We start from the raw sequence: 25,719 nt of genomic DNA, 5'->3' as shown, positions 1-25,719 counted from the left end.
TTATGAAAAAAACATTTTAATTTCATTCTAAAATCACCTTAACTATGTTCACACAAGATTTAAACCTCAAAACAAAGAAACACATTATTTTATTGGCATTTCTACTGTGAACAGCTTGTGGCAGGCAGCATTAGAAGCCCAGAGGATCTCTGCTGGGCCCTGCAGCGTGGATACCCAGTCAGCTGGTCCTGTCAGCTATGCCCTCTGGTCTCAGTCTATGAGAAGCAGCAGCAGTTATATATTGCCACAACCACCACGCAACCATCTCCCAAAACCACTGAGGGCTCCCGCCTCTCAAGCAATCAGCATGCACGTGGCCTCGACAGACACGCACAACATTCACATCGTGCAGAAATAAAAACGACAGAGGAAATGAACATGTTTCTAAATTAACATAAGGTTAAATACAGACAAAATGTTTTTAATGTGTGCCAGAGGTCACTCACAATAACATCAAAATAATTTACATTGAACAAAATGATGAGCACCTTAACGTAGTCTACATGGTGGTCTAGTTGCCATTTCCTTGGTAATTGGAAGAATAACACGTATCAGTGAATCAGGAGGAAATGACATAAAGCGTAGGGGGTGGAGCAGCAGTAAGAGGAGTTTCCACAGTGATGTACACTGTGGCATTCTGGGAAAACAGCAGAAACGTCAGAAAATTAAAAAAATGACCACTATAGAATCAGAGAAAACAGAGGTCATTCAAATGTTGAGTGTGAACTACGTATCAATTTGCCAAGGATGATAAACTGCAGTTTGGATTAAAGAAGACAAAGAAACTGGAAGAACACAAAGTGAGTTTGTTGTCGTGGACACTCTTGGCTTTATACTCACAGTCTCCAAAGTGGGTGGGTGGGACAAGCATCGCTCTAGCCTGGTGAAATATCAAATGTGGAGAATTTGAACCAGGTACATGTACACAGATGGGTCAGGTAGTCTCTTGCTAGTCTGCCTAACAGGGGAGAGCGAGAAACCAAGTGCTAGAGGGAGATGAGAAATAAAGTGTTGTGGAGAAGAGAGGAGAGGAAACACAGACTTGTCTTTCCCTCTGGCTACACAGCTCTACTCTGATCGTGCACCCATGTCTGGAACATTTCCATTAAATTGATTTGTCTGTATAGTATTTTTTTTATTGAATAGCTTTTGCACTTCCCTTTAAACTTCACAGTACAATAAACTATAGTGCACAATATGAATTCTGAGCCACTCTTTCCCCTAGAGCTCAGATGGGAGGACGAAAGAGGGCGTGTGAGCCACACTGCTCTGGTGACGTCGTCGAGTCAACGTGGGGCCCCACGCCAGACAGGGTCCCCTGGCCGGGCCAAGCTACACTGCGGCAGGTAGGCCAACCAGCTAACTGGGACGGGCCTCAGAAGGGCCTCAGTCCTGCCCCGGGTCCTTGACCGGGCCCCCATCCAGGTAGATCTTAAGGGCCTTCTCCTTACGAGGTGAGTAACTGACCCGGTGGCCAGTCTTCAGCAGGCGGCTGCTCTCCTTCTTCATCAGCTCATTGCGTTCGTCTTCAGACTGTTCCATTGGCTCCTCTGTGCTGTCCCTGAAACCCCAGAGCACAAGCTGTGAGACTTTCTGCAGAATATACCTATATTAAACCAAATATCTGCAGTTTTCCCTGAACATGAGGGGTTTACCTGTAGAAGACCACAGCACCATCATCACAGATGTACAGAGGCCACACATTCAGAGTGGACACTTTAGGGTTCCAGTCCAGATCCTGATGGATCTCCAATACCGAGATATCACAAGGAAATGTTCCGCGCCCCTGCAGGAGACAATCAGGACGCCAGTCAGTAAACTGGGAAACATTTCAGGAAATTAAGTGGAGTGAATCAATGCAAGAGCAAAAAATAAATCCTTATTGTCAAAAAGGGTTTACCTACCTTGGCAAACTCCAGGTTTTCAAGAGGAATACCACTTATTTCACTGAGCTGGAGAGAGAGAGAATTGATGTCACAAATGGCCTTTTAATATTAATTTAGCATGCCCTATAATTTACCTTGCAACATCTACTTATGCATCTCAAAGCCTAGAGGCTGATGTTATATACTGTGATGTGAAAAGTTACAGTGCATCTCACTACACCCAAGTGGTGCATCAGACCCAGTGATGTTGCTGGGAGCAGCACTTAGTGGATAAGACAATCCCACAGTGCTGCCTTGCAATCCAGTGTGTATGTGGCCTCAGACATGTACAAGGCCTGGCACCACATTCAGTACGTGAATACGCACACACCTTTTCCTTGAGTTCCTCCACACTGCTGCTCTCCAGAACCACCTCCTGGAAGGGCTCCAGCTTCATCTGGGCGGGGGTCCAGCGGCGGGTCAGCACAGCCAGCTGGGACATGGACTTCATCTTCTCCGGTCCTGGAAAGGGGCAGGAGAGGAGGGTTGGGGCTGGCTGAGCACACTGTCTCTGTCTGCCTCTCTTTCGCTCTCTAACAAGTGATATTCATTCAGAGAGACAATTCAGTTCTACAGGGTTTTTTCCTTTTACAGAAGTAATTATGTTAAATCCTCCTCTAAAACCATTTTTACGTGACCTAATATAGGCGTTTGATATAAAAGCTGTAATATATTTTAGTGTAAGTTTGTCCCTATTCAGGCTATGATGACCATGAGGCGATTTACAATGGCTCTGAAGAGAGTAGTCGAAACAATAGCAAACCAGTATTACCATCTAGAACCTCCAGAAAGACCTCCCAGTTACTGGAGATGTTGATGTCCTCCTCGTAGACGTGGTAGTCCAGAAACACTGTCCCTGGGTTCTTCCACGTCTTCTTCCTGAGACGGAACCTGACCCCACACACAATTAGGATTCAACACCACTTCTAGCAATAAGCATCAGCTGTGAGTCAGTGCTTTAAAAGGTCACTCACAGTACCCATCCATAAGAGGACAAAGGTGCCCATGATATTTTGAAGTGAGAGGATCTGTAGTAGGTAGCCTAACGGTTAAGAGCATTTGGCCAGTAACCGAAAGGCCACTGGTTTGAATCCCTGAGCTGACTAGGTGAAAAATCTGTTGATGTGCCTTTGAGCAAGGCACTTAAGTCTGGTAAATTACTAGAGACTTTGACATTCTGATTGTATCACCACAACGACAACTGTGGGACCTTTGTGGGACCTTTAGCCGGTGACAACAAATGCTTTCATAAGAAAATATGTAGATAAGGGATACAAGTGTATAATATTTGATGTATGGTTGGATGTGTGCCCATACAATCGTGTGCATTGGATTGTGTACATAGATCTTCTTAGATTATGCAGATTAGAGTTACTTGACTGTACATGTTTTTAAATGTGTAAGGTGGAACTCACTTGTCGATGTTGAGGTCCAGCTTGCATTGGTCTTTCAGCTGAGGCATTAGCTCCTCTTTGGACTGTTTCACAGTCATGCCCTTAGCAAACACTGTGTCCACAAGGAACTTACAGGGCTGGGGAGGAGAGACACACACACACACACACACTTTAGCATGAAACACAATGATATATACAACTGTCACATAATACACCCTGGTGACAAATCCATCAGTGACACACCTACAGACTGCTGTTAAGTGAGGAAATTGCAAAACACAGAATAACAATCACTTGTGTGTGTGAAGAAACATCAGCTCATCCCGGTCCTTACCTCTGCATCATTCACTAGTAGCTGGTACACTTTCACCCGATATTCGCCCTTCTTCAGTGCTCTGCCTAATCGAATGGTTATCTGTAAGAAGACCAAGAGAAGCGTCATGGATCAGATAGATATCTATCTATATACATATATCTATCTATATACATATCTATATATATAAATATATATATATTATTTTACAAACAAACACACACACTATTATCTTTTGAGAAGAGTCATGATGTTTTGAAAGGGGCAGATAGTGAGACGCTACGGACCTTGTTGTCGTCAGAGAAGGAGGAGAGGGTCTCGTTGAGCCGTACACTCTCAAACTCCTGGTTGTTGGCGTAGACGCGGAACACTTTGAACTGGGTAGAGGTGACCCCCACGAAAGGCTCCAGGTTCTGTTTGAACGCTGACAGAGTTATCCTCTTATCCACGTTGACCAGTACACCTGACAGGCAAACAGCACCAAAACATATGTTTCAATTAGTTGGAACAAACTAATCATATAACAGCAATTAAATACTACATGTGGATTTTGTTCTAAGAGCATCGAAACCAGTGTTTCTTAACCCCCAAGGTGTTGCTCACTGGTCTGTCAGATGACATGAGTGCTTATCTTAAATTGACCCATTCACATTTTATAATTTAAATGAAATAAAAATCTTTAAAAATGACTTCAGCATATGCATTTTGAAATACATTTCAGAAATAAATTGTTTAAAAGCATATAGTATTGTTATTTAAGCAGAAATATGACTCATGACTCAACTCGATGTTTGTGAACTACAGCCGTTTCTGTATCGTGCTATATTTAGTCTTTGGACATGTGTTGCTGGTTTTTTGTTGTCAACACCCACCGCCTAGAGTATATACAATACACGCTGATTTAATGGAGAGAGTCATTTTACAGCGTTCTCCCTCTCTCAGATCTTAAACATCTTCAAATCTTACGTTACAGCACAAGCAAATCCAATGTAAGTCAATGGAGAGTGAGGCCTGCTACATCATTCTCCCTCTCTCTCACAAGCACTTGTACACACATACCGCAGACATACGCACATGTGGGTGTCCATGGATGTCTCATGGTAGGGTGGGGTGTGGAAACCGTCTTTGAGCACTTTCTCACCTCTTCTACCATGGACAAACATGTATGCAAGGTGTCGTTCAAATCAAAATGGTGCTGTAAAAAAAGTTATTCAATTCATATGAACGACCCACACTTATTTACAAAATAACAATTTTACAGTTCCCACAAACTAAACTTTCGAATAAACCAGTTAGGACATCAGACTAAACAAGATTAGCTTCAAAGACCTGCATTTGTAAATACATTTAGAACAGTTGGGCTTTCCCACCAGCTGTTTGAGCGGGCGCATGGGTGTGCAAGTGTGTGAATGTCTGTGGTGTGTACACACGTGAGATTGTGAGAGAAAGAGGGAGGGGTGCGTCACTTGAGTGGGTTGAGTCACTGACATGATCTTCCTGTCCGGGTTGGCGCCTCCCCTTGGTTTGCGCCGTGGCGGAAATCTTTGTGGGCTATACTCAGCCTTGTCTCAGGATGGTAAGTTGGTGGTTGAACATATCCCTCTAGGGTGTGGGGGCTGTGCTTTGGCAAAGTGGGTGGGGTTATATCCTGCCTGTTCGGCCCTGTCCGGGGGTATCGTCGGACGGAGCCACAGTGTCTCCCGACCCCTCCTGTCTCAGCCTCCAGTATTTATGCTGTAGTAGTTTATGTGTCGGGGGGCTAGGGTCAGTCTGTTATATCTGGAGTATTTATCCTGTCTTATCCTGTGTGAATATAAGTATGCTCTCTCTAATTCTCTCTCTTTTGGAGGACCTGAGCCCTAGGACCATGCCGCTTCCCCCGCTGGCCTGATGACTTCTTGCTGTCCCCAGTCCACCTGGCCGTGCTGCTGCTCCAGTTTCAACTGTTCTGCCTGCGGCTATGGAACCATGACCTGTTCACCGGACGTACTACCTGTCCCAGACCTGCTGTTTAAAGACAGCAGGAGCGGTAGAGATACTCTGAAGGATCGGCTATGAAAAGCCAACTGACATTTACTCCTGAGGTGCTGACCTGTTGCACCTTCGACAACCAGTGTGATTATTATTTGCCCCTGCTGGTCATCTATGAACATTTGAACTCTTGGCCATGTCCTGTTATAATCTCCACCCAGCACAGCCAGAAGAGGACTGGCCACCCCCCATAGCCTGCTACCTCTAGGTTTCTTCTTAGGTTCTGGTCTTTCTAGGGAGTTTTTCCTAGCCACCGTGCTTCTACACCTGCATTGCTTGCTGTTTGGGGTTTTAGGCTGGGTTTCTGTACAGCACTTTGTGACATCAGCTGATGTAAGAAGGGCTTTATAAATACATTTGATTGATTGAATGTTTTAACAGGCCTCACTCTCCATTGACCTGCATTGGATTTGCTTATACTCTAGGAGTTAATGGATTTCTTTAGATAGAGATATCTCCTACACACACTATATATACCAAAAAATATTAAGATTTGATCATTTGAACATGTATTTACAGGACTTGATTAATGAAATGTGTAAAAAACAGTAACCCCACGTGTTCAAAGACTAAATATAGTACAATATCAAAAACTCACATTATAGACAAACTCTTCAGATTTGTCCATCAGTAATTTCAGAGAACATGTCTACCAAAGGAAATGATACATTTCCATTACAGATGTGAATGGGTTAGGGGAGGCCAGTTTACCAAGCCCCATTACAGAAAAAGTTGAGAAACACTTTGTACAATCGAAATCACTGCTGAGTACAGAATCATCATCATCATCATACAGAGAGAAGACGTACATTTCTGGCCTCCTTCCCCAGAACCATCCTCCTGTGCATATGGTTCTGCTCTGAAGTAGAGGTAATAGGATTCCGTCTTGCTCTTCCCATTCTCGTCATACTCGCTGTCCGTGCCACTGTCCTCCTCGGCTGTGTCCCACGTCTCTTTCTTGCCCTCGTTGGCCTTGGAGCGGCGGCTGCTGGTGATGCTGTGTGAGTCCAGGCCATTGGCCAGCTGGATGGGGCCGCTGTCGGCGTTGCACAGCGTGTCACTGCTGTGGCTGGAGCTCAGGATGTCACTGTCCACTGAGCTCGTGCTGCGGTCGTTGTTCACCTCAGAGTCTGAGCGCTCCTCCCCAGGGAACTGGGTTTCCGGGTCAGAGTAGGCCCCCCCGCCGCTTCCCCCGCTGGCCGCCCGGATCCGGTTCTCCAGCTCTCGGTTGTCGACTGCAACGACAGCAGATACAGAGGAGGAGTCTGGTTCCTGAGAGGGTGAGGGGGACTCGATGTGCTCGAAGTCGCTGGTGTCTGAGCTCTTCTGGCTGTCACTGGTACTGGAGCCCTGCTGCTGCTGGAGGGACAGGTTTTTCAGCTTCTCTGTGCTCTCCTCCAGGATGGCCTCTACAGAATTCCTGTTGCCCTTTGACCCCTCAGAGCACTCCTCAGTGTCGCCACCAACTTTTTGGCAAATAGTTCTGTTGGTGCCGGGGGATTGCACAGGCAGCGAGACAAACAGGCGGATTGTGTTCCCATGGCGATCCAGCAGTTTCCACAAGAGGGAATCAGTGAAGGTGACCTGGTGATCTGGGGATTCAGAGCTTTCCACAAAAACCTAAGAGAAACCAGAGAATGGACAAATTAGGTTTGTGTTACATCTGAGATCAAAGCACTGTTAAAAATGTTTACAGATACACAACATTAAACACAGCAGACCCAAGCTGGAAAGGACAATAATAAAGTGAAATGCGACCTTGTTACTCCTGAAGAAACCCTCTGCTTTCAGTGTCTTGTTGGGCACGTAGAGAAGCCGAAGGTCATTATAGCAGCGCTCCAGGACGACACGCATGGTTTCGGCTGAGAGCTCTGTGGTCTGTCAACAAACAATACACACACAGGAGAGATACTTCACCACAGATCCCAAAACAAATACTGGCAGATTTTATGGTCTTACAAGTATAGACTATCTAATACAGTCTAATCCAGCCTGATACAAAGGAAGAATTAAAGAGGAGTGTCTGAACTAGTTTACCTGTGCAATGAGCTGCTTGAACTCAGTGATTGACTGGTTTAGATAGGCCCTGATGCTGACAGGAGGGGTGATAGTGTGAGTCTTCAGATCCACCACGTGAACCTTCACCATCACCTCTACAGAGACACACACCAACCAGTCACACACACACAACTCACTTCCGAAAAGGCTAAAAGAGTTGCTAGTTATAGTATTATATTTTAAGTCTTGAATATGTTTTACTGACCTCCGGGTTTGTATGGCTGGAAGACTTGTTCTGGTCTGCGGGTCTCCAGCAGCAGGTCAAACATGTAGGACGACTTGACCCCGCCCAGCAGCAGCCCCATGGGGGTGTCGTCCTCGCCCTCGTACGAGCGCTCCAGGTACTCATGGAACTCATCGTACTTGACCAGACGACAGCAGTCCAGCGGGACCGCCCCATCCAGTTCCATGAGCTAGGGGGCAGAATGGGTGGCCAAAGACACACACACATCCAATTGCTAATAGACACATAAGAGAATGTTTTGAGGCTTCTCTTGGCCATTGCGACCCCCCTTTTAATCTTAGAACTATGTCTATCTTTGGACCACTCTCTATTCTGACACCGACCGCTGGCTGGTATGCACTGCAGCTGCTGAGTGAGATTAGCTTTCAATGCTTTCCTCCACGTTTAGCTTCCACTCTGACGTACCTTGTAAGCCATCTCTGTTGCCTCTCTGAGCGTCTTGTCCTTGTGCACATCCAGCTTGTTCTCCATCATAGCCATCATCTTCACCGGATGCATGCAGAACAGCTTGATCTGACAGAGAAATACAGAGAAATTAACAACAATACAACCCGTGAAAAACAACAGAAGAACATTCAGTCAAATGACCGACACCGGTGCCCATGGGAAAGTCCACAGGAGGAGGATGTACCTTGCAGGTATTACGCTCGATCTCCCTCTGTCTTTTCTCCTGCTCCTCAGACTCCTTCTCCCTCTGGACCAGATGCTTTATGTGCTCAGGGAAGTCATCACAATCCAGATACTCTGCAGTGGTAACAACACGGCCCATCAGTCAAGAGATCACCATAACTAACTGGGGGTCCAAGTCATTGAGATAGACTAAGACAGTAAAACCTACTAGGATTGTTATACCCACATATTTAACTTTATACAGTTTAACAGTAATTTTAGACATTTAAAAGCAAACTTGATAATGGAACTAGACTTGATTAATACGTTTCCCTTACTTGCATTCCTAGAGGGGTCTTTCAACCTATAAATCAGCATATACGCATTCGTAGAGCTGTTGGAACAGAAAAACATCTTATTAAATGCAAATGGAGAAAAGGAAAATGAGTAGCCAAATAGAGTTCCATCTTCCTTTCCAAACACATGAAAGAACAGTGCATTACATAAAAGCTCAGTTATCAACAGGGCTTTGTCCTAGCCTGAATAACCACCCTCTTGTTTTTCTCCCAGGGAGACTTGAATAAAATGTAGGACTAAGTAAAAAAGCCCCGGTTCATCCCCATTAAAGCCTTCTCTGGTATTGAACGTTGCGGTGTGTGGAGTGGAAAGTGAACAGATGCTGGTAATGTTCTGGCCATGTAGGCATGCATTAGTAGGTACATACAATGAGATTGTGAGAGGGGAGAGCCAGGCATGGGAGTGAGATGTGTTCAGGGACATATTGATTTCAGATCAATCCAGAGATTGAAAGAGACAGGAGCTCCACTGACCTGGCAAAGGCACTGGAGTAATAGCCTCTGCTCCCAGAGGACCCTCCATACGTTTTCCTGATGTCTTCCTGGGTGATCTATAAGGACACACACACACACACAGGACAACCAATATTGTGTTTCTGACAACTGTCAATAGAATGTTACAATGACAGGCGTCAATTTCTTAAGTCTATTTGAAGTGTAGGTCGAGTTGTTTTGTCTAGTATTACATGCATAGTAAACATAAGTTATTTGAAGACTGAGAATAACCTTGCTGACGTGTTGGTCGTTGAAACTGTACCACTGGCCATCGCTGAAGGACTTAATGCAGGCATAGTAGTGGCCACCTGCAGCGCTGCCCGAATGGACCATGACCGAGAACAGCTCAAAGGTCAATGAACTCTGGAGACGAGACAGGGGCAGGAAAGACAATTAGCTAACAATTAAATCTAATGGCAGCAGATTGCACTACATGCAAACAGACCAGGATGGGCTACAAGACACAGGGAGTACGGGTGCTAGAGTGTAAGGACGGTTTGTGTGGTATTACATACAGTGTTGAGGCTGGGTACCTTTGGCTTCAGGGCCCTCTCAGTACTGCTGGCACTGTCCAGGCAGATGCCCTCATCCACACCGTCGTCCGCCGAGAAGTCGTTGCTCATCTGGTCACTGTGGCAACTGCCTTCATTCTCTGCCCCGCTGTCAGTGCAGCTCTCCGTTTGAGGAGATTTCTATGAGAGCGGGCATTGATCAAAAACAAAGAGCAGGATGGAAAGAGAGAGAAAGCAGACAGAGTTCAGGTATCAGTAACACTCATGAATTAATGACATTGAAATGACTAATACATGAAACATAATCGAAAATCTAATTTGAGTGGACCTGAAGGCCTGGCACTATTCCACCCCGGGCCTGATATCATTATTCTATCTAGAGTATAAAACACATAGGAGGTCACACTTGGCTGGTGTGTCTCACCTCGTCCTCCACGTCGATGAAAGGACCCATGTCCAGCTCCTCAGGGAAGGACATGCGGTCGTTGAGTTTGATGCGGTGCATAGTGGAGTAGTCAAAGTCAAAACGCTTCAGCTGCAAAGTCAACAGGTAGGGAAAGTGCAGAAACCTCAGCCCCTGTGGAGGGAGGGCAAAGGGCATGGGTCAGAAACAAATGGCCAGACCAATGACGACCTTCACTCAACATCCTCCCCAATCAGTTCTCCCATGACCCAAAGGCAAGTGTGGTCTTAACATCAACAAGATCACTAGTCTGTATACTCACCTTACGGGCGTCACATTTTTTCTTGCAGCGCTCACAGAAATACTGGTTGGCCCCGTCCAGAGTCTCTGGCTGGACGAAGGCCTGCAGAGCCTCCTCCTGTTTCAGTTAGGTCACAAAGGCACTGTATCAGTAACAACTCTGACCACATCTACGTCACATTACACTGTCTTACACTGTCTTACTATTAAAAGTCTTAGGAAAATGCAGGAGCATACAGCAGGGTCTGGACTTCAGTGTCTGCGGGGTGAACATATAAATGACCATCATAGCTTTGATCTCTTCACATACTTGGATGAATACTTCTATAGTCATGAAAAAGGGTGGAGACATAAGAGATGGCGGCAGAGACACGCACCACGCTGCCATAAGCCTGGCTGGCCCCAAAGGGTCTGATGACCAGAGGGATGTCCAGGTAGGTGTCGATCCTCCAGCTCTCATAGCCACACTCCAGACAGCGCACATAGTCCTTCAGCTTCCCCTGGTACAGCTGGTTAATCAGGTCAGCCTGAGGGGGGACACAACACGAGGGAGTCAGGCCCAAGCAGTCACAACACTCACACACATGTATCTCTCAGAACTCTGAAACATGCTCTTCACTGCTCACACAGTACCTACTACTCACACAACTTCAACTCTATGCCAGCTCAATAATAACGTAAACTCCCCAAAGACAATGACCTGGCTCCTCTCCAAGAGTCACCACATTTCACTAAATATGTGACGGCAACAGCAGGCCTATTGACTGCATAAGACCCTATTTAACAGGTAGAGACCAATTGGTCCAAGTGCTGGATGTTAATGGAAAACTGGAGATTAGCAGTGGGTTCCCGCAGGGGAGCGTCCTTGGTCCACTGCTCTTCCTACTGTACATTAACGATGTGAAATCAGCCTGCTCTTGTAAATTGTTTTTGTATGCGGATTACACTTCTCAATTGGTGTCCCAAAAGAACAAAGCCTCAGTAGAAGAGATCCTTAGTGCAGAGTTATCCAATATTCCTAAATGGCTTTCAGACAAACTTTCTCTGCATCTTAGAAAAACAGAATCCATCTTATTTGGTTCCAGAGTAACGCTTGCAAGGTTCCCTGGTTTTAGTGTCAAAGTGGGCAACTCAGAGGTTACACCAAAAACATAAAATTCACACCCAAGGTGATAGGTACCGGACCTATGAGATTATGTTTAACAAAAATAAACCCCAAAATGTAATTCTTTGCCAGACCTCAAAATGGCTTGACATTGACACCCTGAAGAGTCTGGCAGGTAAGCTAGTTCAGTGTCACTGATTGTGTGCTCATCATGGTTCACCAACAGTCACAAACTAAACAATTTAGTACTTAAAAACGTTTGATTCTAAAGCATAAGCCACAGACCAGCTGAAACAAGCTTGTTAGAATTTTATTTTAACTCTACCGGCCCTCGTACTCATCTGGAGGTCCAGCATTTTAAGCAGCTAGGCTGGCTGTGTGTGTAAAAATGACTTGTATTAATTGAACTTGGTCTGGTAAGGTCCACATAATTATCACTGACTCAGTCCTTATGTACCTATCCAATTGTTTATTTTGTTAGAGATGCCCACCACCATAATACCTGTGCCAGAGATTCAAAATCACCGTGTTAAATGTAAGAGTATATCTGGTAAGAACCCTTTTTTATATCCCAGCACTGTTGAGTGGAACTATCACAGCAACAATAACATCAAATAAAATGTTAAAAGTTGGCTAATGATTTAAAAGTAGAAAACATTTTCATGTCTGTATATCTGGAATGTTTCTACCCTGAGTGTACAAAACATTAAGAACATCTGCTCTTTCCCTGACCAGGTGAAAGCTATGATCCCTTATTGATGTCACTTGTGAAATCAACTTCTTCAGAATCAGTGTAGATGAAGGGGAGGAGACTGGTAGCAGAAGGATTTTTAAGCCTTGAGACATGGACTGTGTGTGTGCGCACAGAGGGTGATAGGCAAGACAATAAATGTAAGTGCCGTCGAATGAGGTATGGTACTAGGTGCACAGATTTATTTCAAGAACTGCAATGCTGCTGCGTTTTTCACACAACAGTTTCTCATGTGTATCAAGAATGGTCCACCACCCAGGGACAGCCAGCCAACTTGACAACTGTGGGAAACATTGGAGTCAACATGGGCCAGCATCCCTGTGGAATGATTTTGACAACTTGTAGAGTCCATGACCCAATTAATTGAGGCTGTTCTGAGGGTAAAAGGGGGTGCAACTCAATATTAGGAAGGCATTCTTAATGTTCTGTACACTCAGAGTATATCAACAACCCCCCCCCAAAAATAGGGACCACAGAAAGATCTGACTTTATTTTCTAATCCCAAGCACATTTTTTGTATGCATATAATATGTAATTTGTTAAATGCCAAATAAAATCAAACAAACAGTTGAAGAAAACAATAATAGAAGTTCAAATAAGTACCGTAAGTGGAGAAAACTGCTGCTGGGGACACAAATATAGCAAATATCAAAATGGGACTTTGCTTAACCACAATGATAATGCAGAGCATTCTTTACAAAAACAGCTAAACGCAGGAGCTCACGTGCACGAGCCTAGTGCTTCTATCCACAGTGAATTAAGTGTATACGGTTTATACCAAACTCCTGAGATCAGAAAAAGCAAACCCTCAGCCTTACTGGCACTTTCTCCCCTTCCCACAGATGGCCCTTTGATCTGGGCCTGTGGGAAGCCCCTCATTGGCTCCCTGATTTAGTGTTTAGACAAGTGGCAGGGTTCACATTTCTTTCATACCTGCTCTGTCTGCTTCCATTTCTGCTCCAGGGCATCAAACATGACCCTACAGAGCTCCTGGACGTCATGCTGCTGCCAGGCTACAAAACACAGATACGCAGACACCACAGAAGAGAAAACACACACAGAACAGTTAAGACACAGTGAACTGTGTGACAAAACAAACAAGTACCCCTTCCACCACACTCTTCCAGTTCCTTTATCAAAACATCAGGAGAGGTTGAGCCTGGGCTCCTCCTGGTTACGGGGAGGCTGTCTAGAAGTAGCAGTGTGACAGCCCACCTTCGCTGCTGTCCCAGCCGAAGCTGCGAGTCACGTCGGTGGTCTCGATGGCCCTCTTCTTACTGGTCTGCAGCAGCAAAAACAGCCTCTGTAGCTGGTAAGGGATGCTGGTGACCGGGTCTTCCTCGGACTCCTCAAATTCCCAGCTGGAGGGAACAGTGGACAAGTAGAAAATAGCTTTAGGACAACTCTTCTCATTAAATACAGTAATTTAGTAAAACAATACAAAGCGCTTCATGAGAACAGGTACTTACTTGTACAGTGCATTTCTAAACTCCGGGGTCATAAACAGAGTTTGTAGAAGGCTGTTCAAATAGCAGGTCATGGCCTGGTTCACCAAACCCACATATCCTGCAGAGGGGGAGAAAGACATGAAATCAAATTTTATTTGATGCACCAAATACCTTATAGTGGAATGCTGACTCACAAGCCCTTAACCAACAATGCAGATAAGTAAAAAATAAAACAAATAATTAAAAAGCAGCAGTAAAATAACAATAGCGAGGCTATATACAGGGGGTACTGGTACAGAGTCAATGCGCAGGGGCTACGGTTAGTCGAGGTAATATATGTACGTGTAGGTATAGTTAGTGACTGTGCAGAGATAAACAGAGTAGCAGCAGCATAAGGGGGGGGGGGGGGGGGAGCAAATAGTCTGGGTAGCCATTTGATTAGCTATTCAGGAGTCTTATGGCTTGGGGTAGAAGCTGTTAAGTCTTTTGGACCTAGACTTGGCGCTTCGGTACCACGTGCAGTGCGGTAGCAGAGAGAACAGTCTATGACTAGGGTGGCTGGAGTCTGACCATTTTTAGGGCCTTCCTCTGACACCGCCTCGTATAGAGGTCCTGGATGGCAGGAAGCTTGGCCCCAGTGATATACTGGGCCGTACGCACTACCCTCTGAAGTGCCTTCTGGTCGGAGGCCAAGCAGTTGCCATACCTGGCAGTGATGCAACCAGTCAGGATGCTCTCAATGGTGCAGCTGTAGAACCTTTTGAGGATCTGAGGACCCATGCCAAATCCTTAGCTTAGTGATGAGCTTTGAGGGCACTAAGGTGTTGAACGCTGAGCTGTAGTCAATTAATAGCATTCTCACATTGGTGTTCCTTTTGTCTAGGTGGGGAAGGGCAGTGTGAAGTGCAATAGAGATTGCATCATCTATGGATCTGTTGCGGTGGTATGCAAATTGGAATGGTCTAGGGTTTCTGGGATAATAGTGTTGATGTGAGCCATGACCAGCCTTTCAAAGCACTTCATGGCTACAGACGTGAGTGCTACGGGTCGGTAGTCATTTAGGCAGGTTACCTTAGTGTTCTTGGGCACAGGGACTATGGTGGTCTGCTTGAAACATGTTGGTATTACAGACTCAGTCAGGGAGAGGCTGAAAATGTCAGTGAAGGCACTTGCCAGTTGGTCAGCGCCTGCTCAGAGTACACGTCCTGGTAATCTGTCTGGCCCTGCGACCTTGTGAATGTTGACCTGTTTGAAGGTCTTACATCAGCTACGGAGAGCGTGATCACTCTTCCGGAATAGCTGATGTTCTCATGCATGTTTCGGTGTTACTTGCCTCGACGGGAGCATAGAAGTAATTTAGCTCATCTGGTAGGCTTGTGTCACTGGGTAGCTCGCGGCTGTGCTTCCTTTTGTAGTCTAATAGTTTGCAAGCTCTGCCACATCCGACGAGCGTCGGAGCCGGTGTAGTACGATTCAATCTTAGTCCTGAAATGACACTTTGATGGTTCGTCAGAGGGTATAGCGGGATTTCTTATAAGCTTCCGGGTTATAGTCCCGCTCCTTGATAGCGGCAGCTCTACCCTTTAGCTTAGTGTGGATTTTGCCTGTCATCAATGGCTTCTGGTTGTGGTATGTACGTACAGTCACTGTGGGGACGACGTCGTCGATGCACTTATTGATGAAGCCAGTGACTGATGTGGCGTACTCCTCAATGCCATCGGAAGAATCCTGGAACATATTCCAGTCTGTGCCAGCAAAACAGTCCTGTAGCTTAGCATCTGCTTCATGAAGTGAGCAGTCAGGGGGGTTACGTAAAAGGAAGTGAGGTCAAGTCTATGCTGTTGACAGAGGGTGTACCTGTGTCAGATTTGTTGAGGATGGAGGAGTAGGAGTAGCTGGGGCTGCTGTAGTCGCTGCTGCAGCCCACCGTGCCGTCTCTGGGCAGCGGGCCGATGAAGCGCTCCTGGGAGCTGTCATCCAGACCACTGCTGCCCGCTGTCCCCGACTCATCCTACACAAAGGAGAATTAAGCGTCAGCTTATAGGTACCACTAGTCTACCAAGAACGAACTGCATGTCAATCCCTCCTCCAGGGGAACGCCCTAGGGATGCTGGTATTCATATAAACCATTAACTATTATTTTTATCTTCCACACTCACCGACGCAATCTGAGGCTGTTCTCCGTCCTTGTCTGTGAGCTGGAGGAAGTTCCTCTTCCCGGGCTCAAACCCAGACTCAGTGAGGGACATCTCACTGCTGGGATCCAGCGACCCCTAGGGGAGAACAGAAAAAGAAAGACACCCTTCAGTTTGGACAGGCAGGTCTGAGCATGAAAAGATAATTGCAGACGCAAACAAAATAAAACTAGGATTTGAGATTGAAAAATATCAGTAGATCCCCACAATACAACCCAACATAATCAACCTGTCAAATCAAATTGGTTCCCATTGAATTCAGAAGGAGAATCCTCCCCATGTTGATCAATCAAAAGATGAGCTTTTAGGACCATCTGGTGGAGCATGCTATGAAGCAGCAGTGTTTACTCCTGTAATGTTGGCTGGAGGAGAGGGAGGGAGGGGTAGGGGAGAGTAGCCAGCAGTGGAAATAGAGCTTAATCCACTGCCCTACTCGTGAGATAACTCCAGCCTCAGATTACTTCAGGGACAGGAAAGATATAGACTGGCGTACATTCGAGCAAAGCCATTTACACCCTATGGGGAGGATCCAAACAGCACCATTTCAAGCCGTTGGTCAGTGAGTGCAGCTCAGTAGAACAGCTGACGTACAATAGACAGTGTAGCCATGTGTGGAGGAGGAGTAAACAACGACGGACGTGTTGGAGGAGTTTGGTCTTTGTAAGCCCCCCCAACCAGGATCCAATGAAGGGACCTGGGATCATAACGTAACACAGACTCACCATGTCCCCGGACTTGCCCCATGCCAGGTCAAAGGTGCCGTTCACATAGCTCGCCTTGTGGGCCACATCCTCAAAGAGTTTGGAGAGGGTAGTGGAGGCTGGCAGGTTGAGGGTGAGCCTCTCGTTGACCGTCTTAGCATTGGTAGTGTCCTGGACTATGCACAGCACTCTGGGCTCCTCTGCGGCATTCTCTATCTGTAGGATACAGGACACATACAAACACCTTGAGCGCAGATCACACACACCTCCATTCAGTTTTCTACTTCATGACAAAATATTAAAACAAAACATTATCAGCAGCTTATTTGCATGCATTCACTGAGCCGAGCGATTTGACTACAGTCAGTGGTTAGGGCATTCTCATACTCACACATGAATGTCATAACAGGCGAACGAACCAGACAAGAAACTAGAGGAGGCGGGTGTTGCAATGCTGGATTACTATTATATGACCTACGGTGTGGACATGGCATCAAGTTCTTGGAAGATGCAGATTAAAATAGTAGACCACACCTAGAGAGGGAGAAACATTACAGAGACTGGAACAGAGCCATGCCACCAAACTATCAGACAGTGCCCAAAATTCCTCGATAAGTAAGGAAACTGAAAAAAATCTAGTTAAGTAACTCAAGGGACGGGATGACAGTATTCAAGTGATCAAAAACCATAACATGCAATGATAGATCAAGATGAGCCTCCTCATGCATACATTGAATCTATAGGGCTAGTCTGGTTTACAATCTGCCTGTCTAGTGAGAGCCTCACACCATCACACACTATAGACCTTCATTGTTTCTATTCAGTCTGGCTTTGTCCATGCTATTTAGGAAATGATGGGTTAGTTATTCAGCAATGTCTACTACAGTGTATCAGACTATTTTCCCCGAAGCAAACCTTCCAGGAATGATGCAAGAGAAACGTGTCCAAGACATAGTGGTGTTTGTGTGACTACATGAGCTCAAAACAACTGTTCCAGTGAGGCTTGAGCAATAACACTAGCTTAAAAAAGTCTATCAGCACCATTACATGGTCAGTGCTTATTGTGACCTTTAATTGTCCACAACTCTAATCCATGTGTGTGGTGTGTTGGCATTTGTCAAATGTTTTCCTAATCCAAGAACCTTTTGTATTTTCCTAAAGGATTAAAATGGGTCATCGCCCAAACAAAAATTCCTATGGTCAGTTTATTTAAGCTACATGCATAGCCTGTGTTACTGCCATTTTGGTTAACAAAACTGGCCCTCACTCAATCAGGCCTCTGTTCTAAGTTACTATTTTGTTATGGTCTAGGCACAGTGACCAGCTGGTAGTAGGTTGGCTAAACATTCAGGACCGCAAAAACCGGAGGCTCCATGCAGTCATCAGCTAACCCCACACAGTAAGCTGCACACAGTCACTCCACTAGGAGGGACTACCTGAGAAAACCTCTTCTTCATCTCATCGAAAATACTCTGCCTGCAACTCCAAAACATACCCTAATGACACATGGGGAGGAGGGGTGAAAAACACATAAGATTAAAACAGTGCAAACAGCTGTTACCGAGAAGGGAAACAGTTACGCAACATGCTAGAGCTTCTCTATGTATCCACAAGCACACCGGCTCAGACGAACTGGGAAAGGCACGCTTTCAATTCACTTCTAAAGACCACCAGTAATATACTGTAGGTATTATTAAAACCACATACAGAACAAGTGACCATCCTAAAGTAACTATGTAAAGCTGGTGATCTTGGCAAAATCTGTCAGGCCGATGATACAAACAAGCCGCAGATGTCAACACACACGAGTGAATTATCAGATTAGGGGTATTTTTAATCACAGATAATGTTGCAAGGTGCTGACATGCAGCCGTAGGTGCTACAGAGCCCAGACAATCGCACTACACAGAACAGATATGAGAATCTAAGCGACAAACACAGTAGAATTATTACTTATCTAAAACCGAGTTATTAGTCTGGATTTCTGTTAAATCATTATTGATCCAGTCAGGTGACACCGAAAAACATCTTCCTGCCAACAGGGAAAATTACAGCAAACAAACACCCAGCATCAGTAGGCCTACAGCAACACTAACTATTTTGATGAGCCTTCAGAGGGTGAGAGAACAACCTGGTCTATAGTCACTGGCTGGCAGAAAACCCTGAATTTCAGCAGAACTTCAGTCTCCTTTTCAAGTCAGTCCAGTCTGTAAGATAAACATTTTTCTTCAATCAAGATGACAATATGGTAGGAAAAAAAAGTGGATCTTTGCTTCCTGGTTTTACAGTAGCACCTGAGGTCTAATGACTTCCTGAAACAAATACTGAAACTTTTCTATGCATGTTGTTTCTCGAGAACTGAACATTGCATGAAGGGAAAGTAAGAGTGGGCTTGTAAACCAAATCCCCAAGCAGGTTTTCAAAAGAACATTTAGGCCTAACCTGAGTTGCCATGGGAATTACATTGCATTACCATGCATTTGCACATTTGACAAACAGTTAACATTTCCCTGAAAGAGGAACCATACTAGGGACATTTTATGAAATGTCTGAAACTGTTAAGTTACCAAATCAAGGAAAAACAAACATGACAATGAACGTAAATACAATAGCCCTTACACAGTATTAATGTCCTGTTATCTCCTAGGAAAGCCTGCTCCCGCAATGGAGCTACGCAAAGGCAATAGCCACCACCACAGAGGAAATTATATGAGCGTGAGAAGCTAGCCTACACAACTTAGAGAATAAAATAGACTTGAAGACCTTGTTGTACTTGATGAAACAGGGACATGTTATAACAATACAACAAGTAGGTGTGCATATGCCCAATTGAGAACGAAGTCTAACCTCAGAGGCCGAAAACACCCTCCACCCGCTGACTCATCCCACTGCACACAACTTCTGTCAAGCGCTTTAACAGAAGCTAGCAGGTGGCTCTGCAAAGTTTAAACCAACCAGTTCCCTCTGGACAACGCAACAGTAGGCTGAAGTGACTAATGTGAAGCTACTGATTCAAATACTGACTACCTTCATTGGTTGGACAACAACACGATCTTTAAACTGAGTTTTGGTGCTGTCAAAAAAACTATTTCAAGTCGCCTAACCTGTTCCATTTTCAATTGAGAAAAATGAAAGAATAGTTATCTTGCTTAGTTAATGGATAACGAAACCGATTCTCCATTATTTTACACAAGACATCCAACTGAAAAATGAGTTCTAGCCATGCTCAAATGCAGAGTGACATGCAGGCAGCGATGTGCGTAGGGTTGGAGATTGTCTTCAGTGTTTGGCCGTGGAGCCCTGCATAGAGCTGAAATAATGGGTTCAGCCGCATGATTAGGGGGATGGAGAGAGGACCGATCAAGGTGTCGCTGAGCACAGCAGCTTGGACCTTCAGCACCGGGAACAATTGATTATTGAGAGCGGCTGTCCAGAGCAGATTAAAACTAGAGTCAATTTCATTTTAAAGAATTGTATTATCCTACTGAGGCCAAAATTCCAGTCTCAGCCCTAATACCTGCCTAAACAGAGGCTCAACGCTCCTTGTCTTGATCCTTGATCTGCAATTATGTTATTTCTTAGCTAGAAGGATTCACATTTCTAAATTAATATAAGATTTGGATTGTGTGATGATTATAGTATAATTTGCAAAAGGTGGGAAAGCCATTAACACAATGTCAAAAGGCAATATAATTATTTCTGATTGCAATGAAAGCAGGTAGTTCACTGACTACAGCCCCTGGCACTATAGTTCAGCAAACTCAGCCAAAACAGTGGCCGGATTAGCTACAATAAATCTTCGTGTGGAAATTGTGGATACAAAAACTACCCTATGAAATGTAAATAAGGAGGTACTGACACAAAAACGTTTAGATTGTTAACTATTAACAGTTAGACCTAATTGTATGACGCAAAGGAGGGTATTGGAGTATTACTAGTTAACGTTAGCTAGTTAAGTTACACTGAACATCTAATATTATCACAGCTAACTAATAGCAACATTTTTGTATAAGATATATCATAGTTAATTAACGTTAGCGATGAAACCAAAATGTTGTCATTTGAGACTGATGTTTAGAAAAATAGATAACCAGCTGACTAGGTCTCGCTAACTGGCTAGCTAACGTTGACTGCAATAAGGACTCTTTTGTTTACCCGATCTGAAACTAGCAAGGTAGCTAGTCATCAACAACACCGTCCAGCTGGCTAGTTTGCCTTTGCTTTGACAAGCTAGCCAGTTACAAGTTAACGTTACCAGCACCTCAAGGCAATGTCTAACGACATTATGATAAAGCTAGCCAACAACAACAAAACATTTTCAAATAATACTCTACAATTGTTTTTATTTTCCATGTAGCTAGCTGGCTACCTCTGTTGTCCACCCGTTTCCTAGTTAAACGTTACTACGCCGTTTTGAGCGAAACAATCGGGCTTAAAGCAACAGTAGCTAGCTAAGGTTAGCATGCTAGCAATCTTTGCTAACTAGCTAGATGAAAGCTAACGTTAGTTAGCCAACTCGGTCATTGCGGTTTTACGCGTCAGCAGATAATGCCACCAACTACTTTTCTGTGCTAACTTCTAAAAAGTTGCTTGTATCATTGACTGTCATAAGGATGATTACTAGGGGCCCGTTGTTGCCAGAAACCCGTTCTGTAACTGGCTATGATAATCTCACCTCTTTCGGTACGAGCTGGTTCTCTTCGCTGGGCACCATTTCCATTTGTGTGACAATTTATACAGCCATCTACCCGAGCTCGATGTCAACGGGAAAACTTTACGACGGTGAACAAAAACATAATTTGTGTTTTTTCAACCCGAGGGTCTATACAACTAAACTGAAACTAATAAAAACTCGTATGAAAATTATATCGGATAGTTTCTTTCTGTTACACCACCTAAGCACAAACGCACAGCTATCAATGGGGAAGAAATGGACAGCCTTCAGTTTCCGAGATTTCAGAGAAGGTATCATCGTCACATCCTTAAACATCTCTGATGTCACTGATAACCTACGTACTTTGTTTCTCTTTTGGTCCATTCAACAACAGAGCAATACGAACCTTGTTTCAGCAGGATGTTGTATCATACCTTATGTCATGCCTTATTGGAATGGATTTATTGATAATATCTGTTGGGGGAAAAAATGGATGTTGCCACACACATACCTACTTGTTAACAAAATCAGGAAGTTTCCTTTAAAATTATTCATAAATATTATCCTGCCAACCACTATATGAAGAAGTTTAAGGAAAACATCAACTCAAATTGCTCCTTTTGTAATGACCACCCAGAAACAGTGTTGCATCTTTTTTGACATTGTATTCATGTAAGAAAACTGTGGCAAGACATCAGTAGATTTATAATTGAACCCATTTATGAAGATTTTACACTATTGTGGAGAGATGTACTGCTTGGATTCTTTACATACGATAGAAATAAGCTGAAACATTTTTATGTAATTAATTTCATTATTCTTTTGGCCAAATTTCATATACACAAATGTAAATTTACGAACAAAAAAACACATTTTCTTACCCTACAAAAATAAATTGAACTGTATTTTAAGACAGTTAAATACTCTACTAACAAAAAAGCTGTTAGAATTGTAAGTGTATGTATGTCCCTTAAAGGTCCTTGTGTAATTTTAATGTGATATTGTACCCCCTAGCTCGATTGTCCATTGAATATAATCTATATATACTTGTGTTCCCTTATGTACTTTCTGTATTGATTTGTTGTAAATAAAGAAAAAAAAAGAAAAAAGACAAAAAGAAAAGAAAAAGATAGAAAATATATATATTTTTTAAGTCTGTAGGGAATGTATGTACCAAAATTAAAGCAAACACTTGAGTAAATGAGGGATATAAAGTATATTGAAAGCAGGTGCTTCCACACAGATGTAGTTCCTGAGTTAATTAAGCAATTAACTCCCCATCATGCTTAGGGTAATGCATAAAAATGCTGGGCAGGCCATTATTTTGGCTGCCATGGCTATCCCTCATAGGATGACAATGCCCCTTCCACAGAGCACAAGGGGTCACTGAATGGTTTGATGAGCATGAAAACAATGTAAACAGGGTCGTCTCAGTCACTCTTAGATCGCAACCCAATTCAACACTTGTAGGAGATTCTGGAGCGGCGCCTGAGACAGAATTTTCCACCACCATCAACAAAACACCAAATTATGGAATTTCCTGTGGAAGAGTGGTGTTGCATCCCTCCAATAGACTTCCAGATACTTGTGGAATCTATGCCAAGGTGCATTGAAGCTGTCCTGGCTCGTGGTTGCCTAACACCCTATTAAAACACTTTATGTTTATTGTTTCCTTTATTTTGGCAGTTACCCGTATGTATGTAGGCCTATGTATGGATGTAATTTATGTCTGTCTGTCTGTCAGTTATGAACAATATCACAGATTGGAATAGAATCTACTGTAAGGTCTAGTCCTGTACCAATCATTGAGTGGCATATTTAGGTAGGCCTAACAGTGTGTCCTATCTACTCATTTTTTTTTTAAAGCTATTAAACAATGAACACATTAACAATCATTATTGCAAGTGGGAGTACAGAAGGGAATTGTTAATTGTTTACCTAGAATTTCAACTTCCCTACAAATTCACCAACTCATAAATTAGCAGTATAATACAGATGACTCACAAACCACACAAACCAGTGTGGTATCACATGTATTTTTTAATGACGAGCATAAATGATCATCAGGTTGTCAACAACCATCTGGTATCCATGGTGGTACACAAGTTAGGGAATGGGGTATTCACAAATGTACTTTTTCTTGCCAAGGCAGACCTCATCATGCCACTTTCCCTGTGCAGCCAGTGAGAGCACGACACAGCTCTCCCTCTTTGTCCCTGTGGGTTGCTTCTTGGTCTTGTCCCAGTTGAAGTAGCTGATGGGCATGCTGTTGACGTCTACATACTGGCCCTCCTTCACAATGTCTGTCACACCGATCCAGAACTCCTTGGTACCTGATGCACTCCTCTTGGCATAGTCCCTCAGGTCATTGTTTTCATTGAGGTCACGTGGAGTGGCAAGTGTTCCACCCCATGCAATGCAGTGTTCGTTGGCCTCATGGTAGTGCTTGGGTTCCTCAATGGTCAAGTAACACTTCCTGTGAGCATTGATGCCACGAAGACAAACTGGAAGCAGAGGGAAGTAGTTTAGTACATTTATCTCCTTCAAACTTCCTCCGTCAATAACCCTACCTACCATGTTCAAATATTACTGAAGAATTTGAAATATATATCTCCTTGATATATTGGTGTATAATGTCTCACTGATATTTTCTAATTCTTAGAATTTCAAACAGTCATAATGAGGACTAGTAGGACAAAGCAAAGGTTTTCATCTGTATCCATGTTTCCTAAACCAAGTTCCCAAAATAAGACATAAGCCCTTTCAGTGGGAGGTAACCCAGATAGAGGCATACTATATGAGACAGTAACACTATGTTCTTCCACCCTCCCTGTATAAAGAACCTGTCTCATCATAATACTTTTATATCCATCATCATACATTTCGCAATGCGCTCCAAGGCCTTTAGAAGAAATTCAACGGCATTATCTTCCCCAGCACATGACTCAGTGCTCTGTCAACATTATTGCTGCTGCAAGGCATGAGGATGAAGGTAAGAGTACTCCTGCCCTCTACTGGTGACTGGGCATATTAGTAAATGACAAATGAAAGTGTATGCTAACCTGATGTCTGGGGTTAGTGTGAATTACCATAAGAAACATAAAATCATAATTTCTCTGCATCAATTCCACACTATTAGAAACAAAGTTTCCAAAAGGGTTCTTCAACTCTCTCCATAGGAGAACCGTAGTTTTGGGGTTCTACATGGAACCCAAAAGGTTTCTACCTGGAACCAAAAGGGTTCTACTTGGAACCTAAAAAGGTTTTCCTATGGGGACAGCCAAATAACACTTTTATGGTCCAGATAGCACCTTTTCTTTCTCTAAGAGTGCATATACCAAAGGTACATACAGTATACACCTGCCTAACCCATAAGAAACATAGAGTAACTGCTAAATCTGCACTGTTTCCCCATGAGAAGCATTCCCTCTTTGAAACCTTCCTGGCCATAAAGCAGCACTCAGTATGAGCACACAGAGCAGCCAGCTCAGCATACCTGTCTGCAGAGCTGAGATCTCCTTCAGGGAGTTCACCTCCTGCCACAGCTTCTCCAGCTGCGACTTTACATCATCCTCATCTGCCGTTGTATTGCCATAGAAACATAGACAAGCAGGCAGGCATGTCAGAGAGAAAATGTACAGGAAAAACATAGTAGAGCCACTGAAGTTTAGTTTAGTGTGTGTGATGAGTGTTACCTCTCTGTGGTGCTGGCACTGCTTTCCTGGTACGAGATGGACGGCTAAAACCCTGGTGGAGCAAGGTGAGAGAGAGAACCAAAAAGATGGGGAGAACCAGACGCGCCATCTCTGCACTAAATTTCGACAAAAGAAAGGGGCACACCATTTAACACTTACACAGGAGCCCAAAGCACTGTGGGCAGTTCACTATATACAGGTCCAGTTTGCTCCTGCAGTGATTCACCTCTCATTGGCTGACACTATGTAACTTAGGGTTTTTTCAAACGTCAGGGGGAACTCAAATACCATGGGTGGGGGTGACAACAATGATGCCCCTGTTTCTGCCCATTCATAAATATTTACTTGGGACAAGGTGCAATTTATTTACAGTTTTCCCATTTCACAAACAAGCCGTAAATTCATTGACTGCAATACTGCACAGAATGTTCTATATGAGAATATCTGACAGCTTCTGTATCTGACCTCCCACAACTCCCTTGCATTGATACATTTGACCCACGGTAAATTAATCCTAAAAAGAAATGTTG

At 44.0% G+C, this 25,719-nt stretch overlaps 2 protein-coding genes across 6 annotated transcripts; both read right to left on the bottom strand.

Moving 5' to 3' along the window:
* LOC129854286 (ubiquitin carboxyl-terminal hydrolase 47-like) lies at window positions 1–21,806 on the bottom strand. 5 transcript variants are annotated; one of them, XM_055921168.1, is made up of 29 exons: window positions 21,516–21,806; window positions 16,862–17,056; window positions 16,104–16,217; window positions 15,802–15,955; window positions 13,966–14,062; window positions 13,712–13,857; window positions 13,430–13,509; window positions 13,100–13,120; window positions 11,018–11,167; window positions 10,663–10,758; window positions 10,362–10,514; window positions 9,941–10,117; window positions 9,657–9,788; window positions 9,405–9,481; window positions 8,913–8,968; window positions 8,597–8,709; window positions 8,371–8,478; window positions 7,927–8,134; window positions 7,701–7,816; window positions 7,422–7,541; window positions 6,473–7,283; window positions 3,920–4,095; window positions 3,654–3,734; window positions 3,341–3,456; window positions 2,698–2,816; window positions 2,257–2,387; window positions 1,905–1,952; window positions 1,656–1,786; window positions 1–1,561 (listed from the first exon to the last, which is right to left on the bottom strand). In XM_055921168.1, the coding sequence occupies exons 1-29, from the start codon at window positions 21,558–21,560 to the stop codon at window positions 1,387–1,389; spliced, it is 4,146 nt and encodes a 1,381-aa protein (XP_055777143.1). In that variant the 5' UTR covers window positions 21,561–21,806; the 3' UTR covers window positions 1–1,386. The 5 variants fall into 5 exon arrangements, with proteins under 5 accessions (XP_055777143.1, XP_055777144.1, XP_055777145.1 ...); XM_055921169.1 differs by having other exon boundaries at window positions 13,100–13,117; XM_055921170.1 differs by having other exon boundaries at window positions 9,959–10,117; window positions 21,516–21,805.
* A 1,710-nt stretch (window positions 21,807–23,516) lies between these two features.
* Window positions 23,517–25,349, bottom strand: LOC129852806 (tetranectin-like protein). The gene is made up of 3 exons (XM_055918458.1): window positions 25,190–25,349; window positions 24,991–25,071; window positions 23,517–23,998 (listed from the first exon to the last, which is right to left on the bottom strand). Exons 1-3 carry the CDS (start codon window positions 25,335–25,337, stop codon window positions 23,601–23,603), a joined length of 627 nt encoding a protein of 208 aa, XP_055774433.1. The 5' UTR covers window positions 25,338–25,349; the 3' UTR covers window positions 23,517–23,600.
* Between the last annotated feature and the right edge of the window lie 370 nt (window positions 25,350–25,719).

Source organism: Salvelinus fontinalis, chromosome 4, assembly GCF_029448725.1.
Source record: "Salvelinus fontinalis isolate EN_2023a chromosome 4, ASM2944872v1, whole genome shotgun sequence".
NCBI classification, from domain to species: Eukaryota; Metazoa; Chordata; class Actinopteri; order Salmoniformes; family Salmonidae; genus Salvelinus; species Salvelinus fontinalis.
The sequence above is the reverse complement of the archived record's forward strand: the minus strand, read 5'-3'. Positions and strand labels throughout refer to the sequence as shown.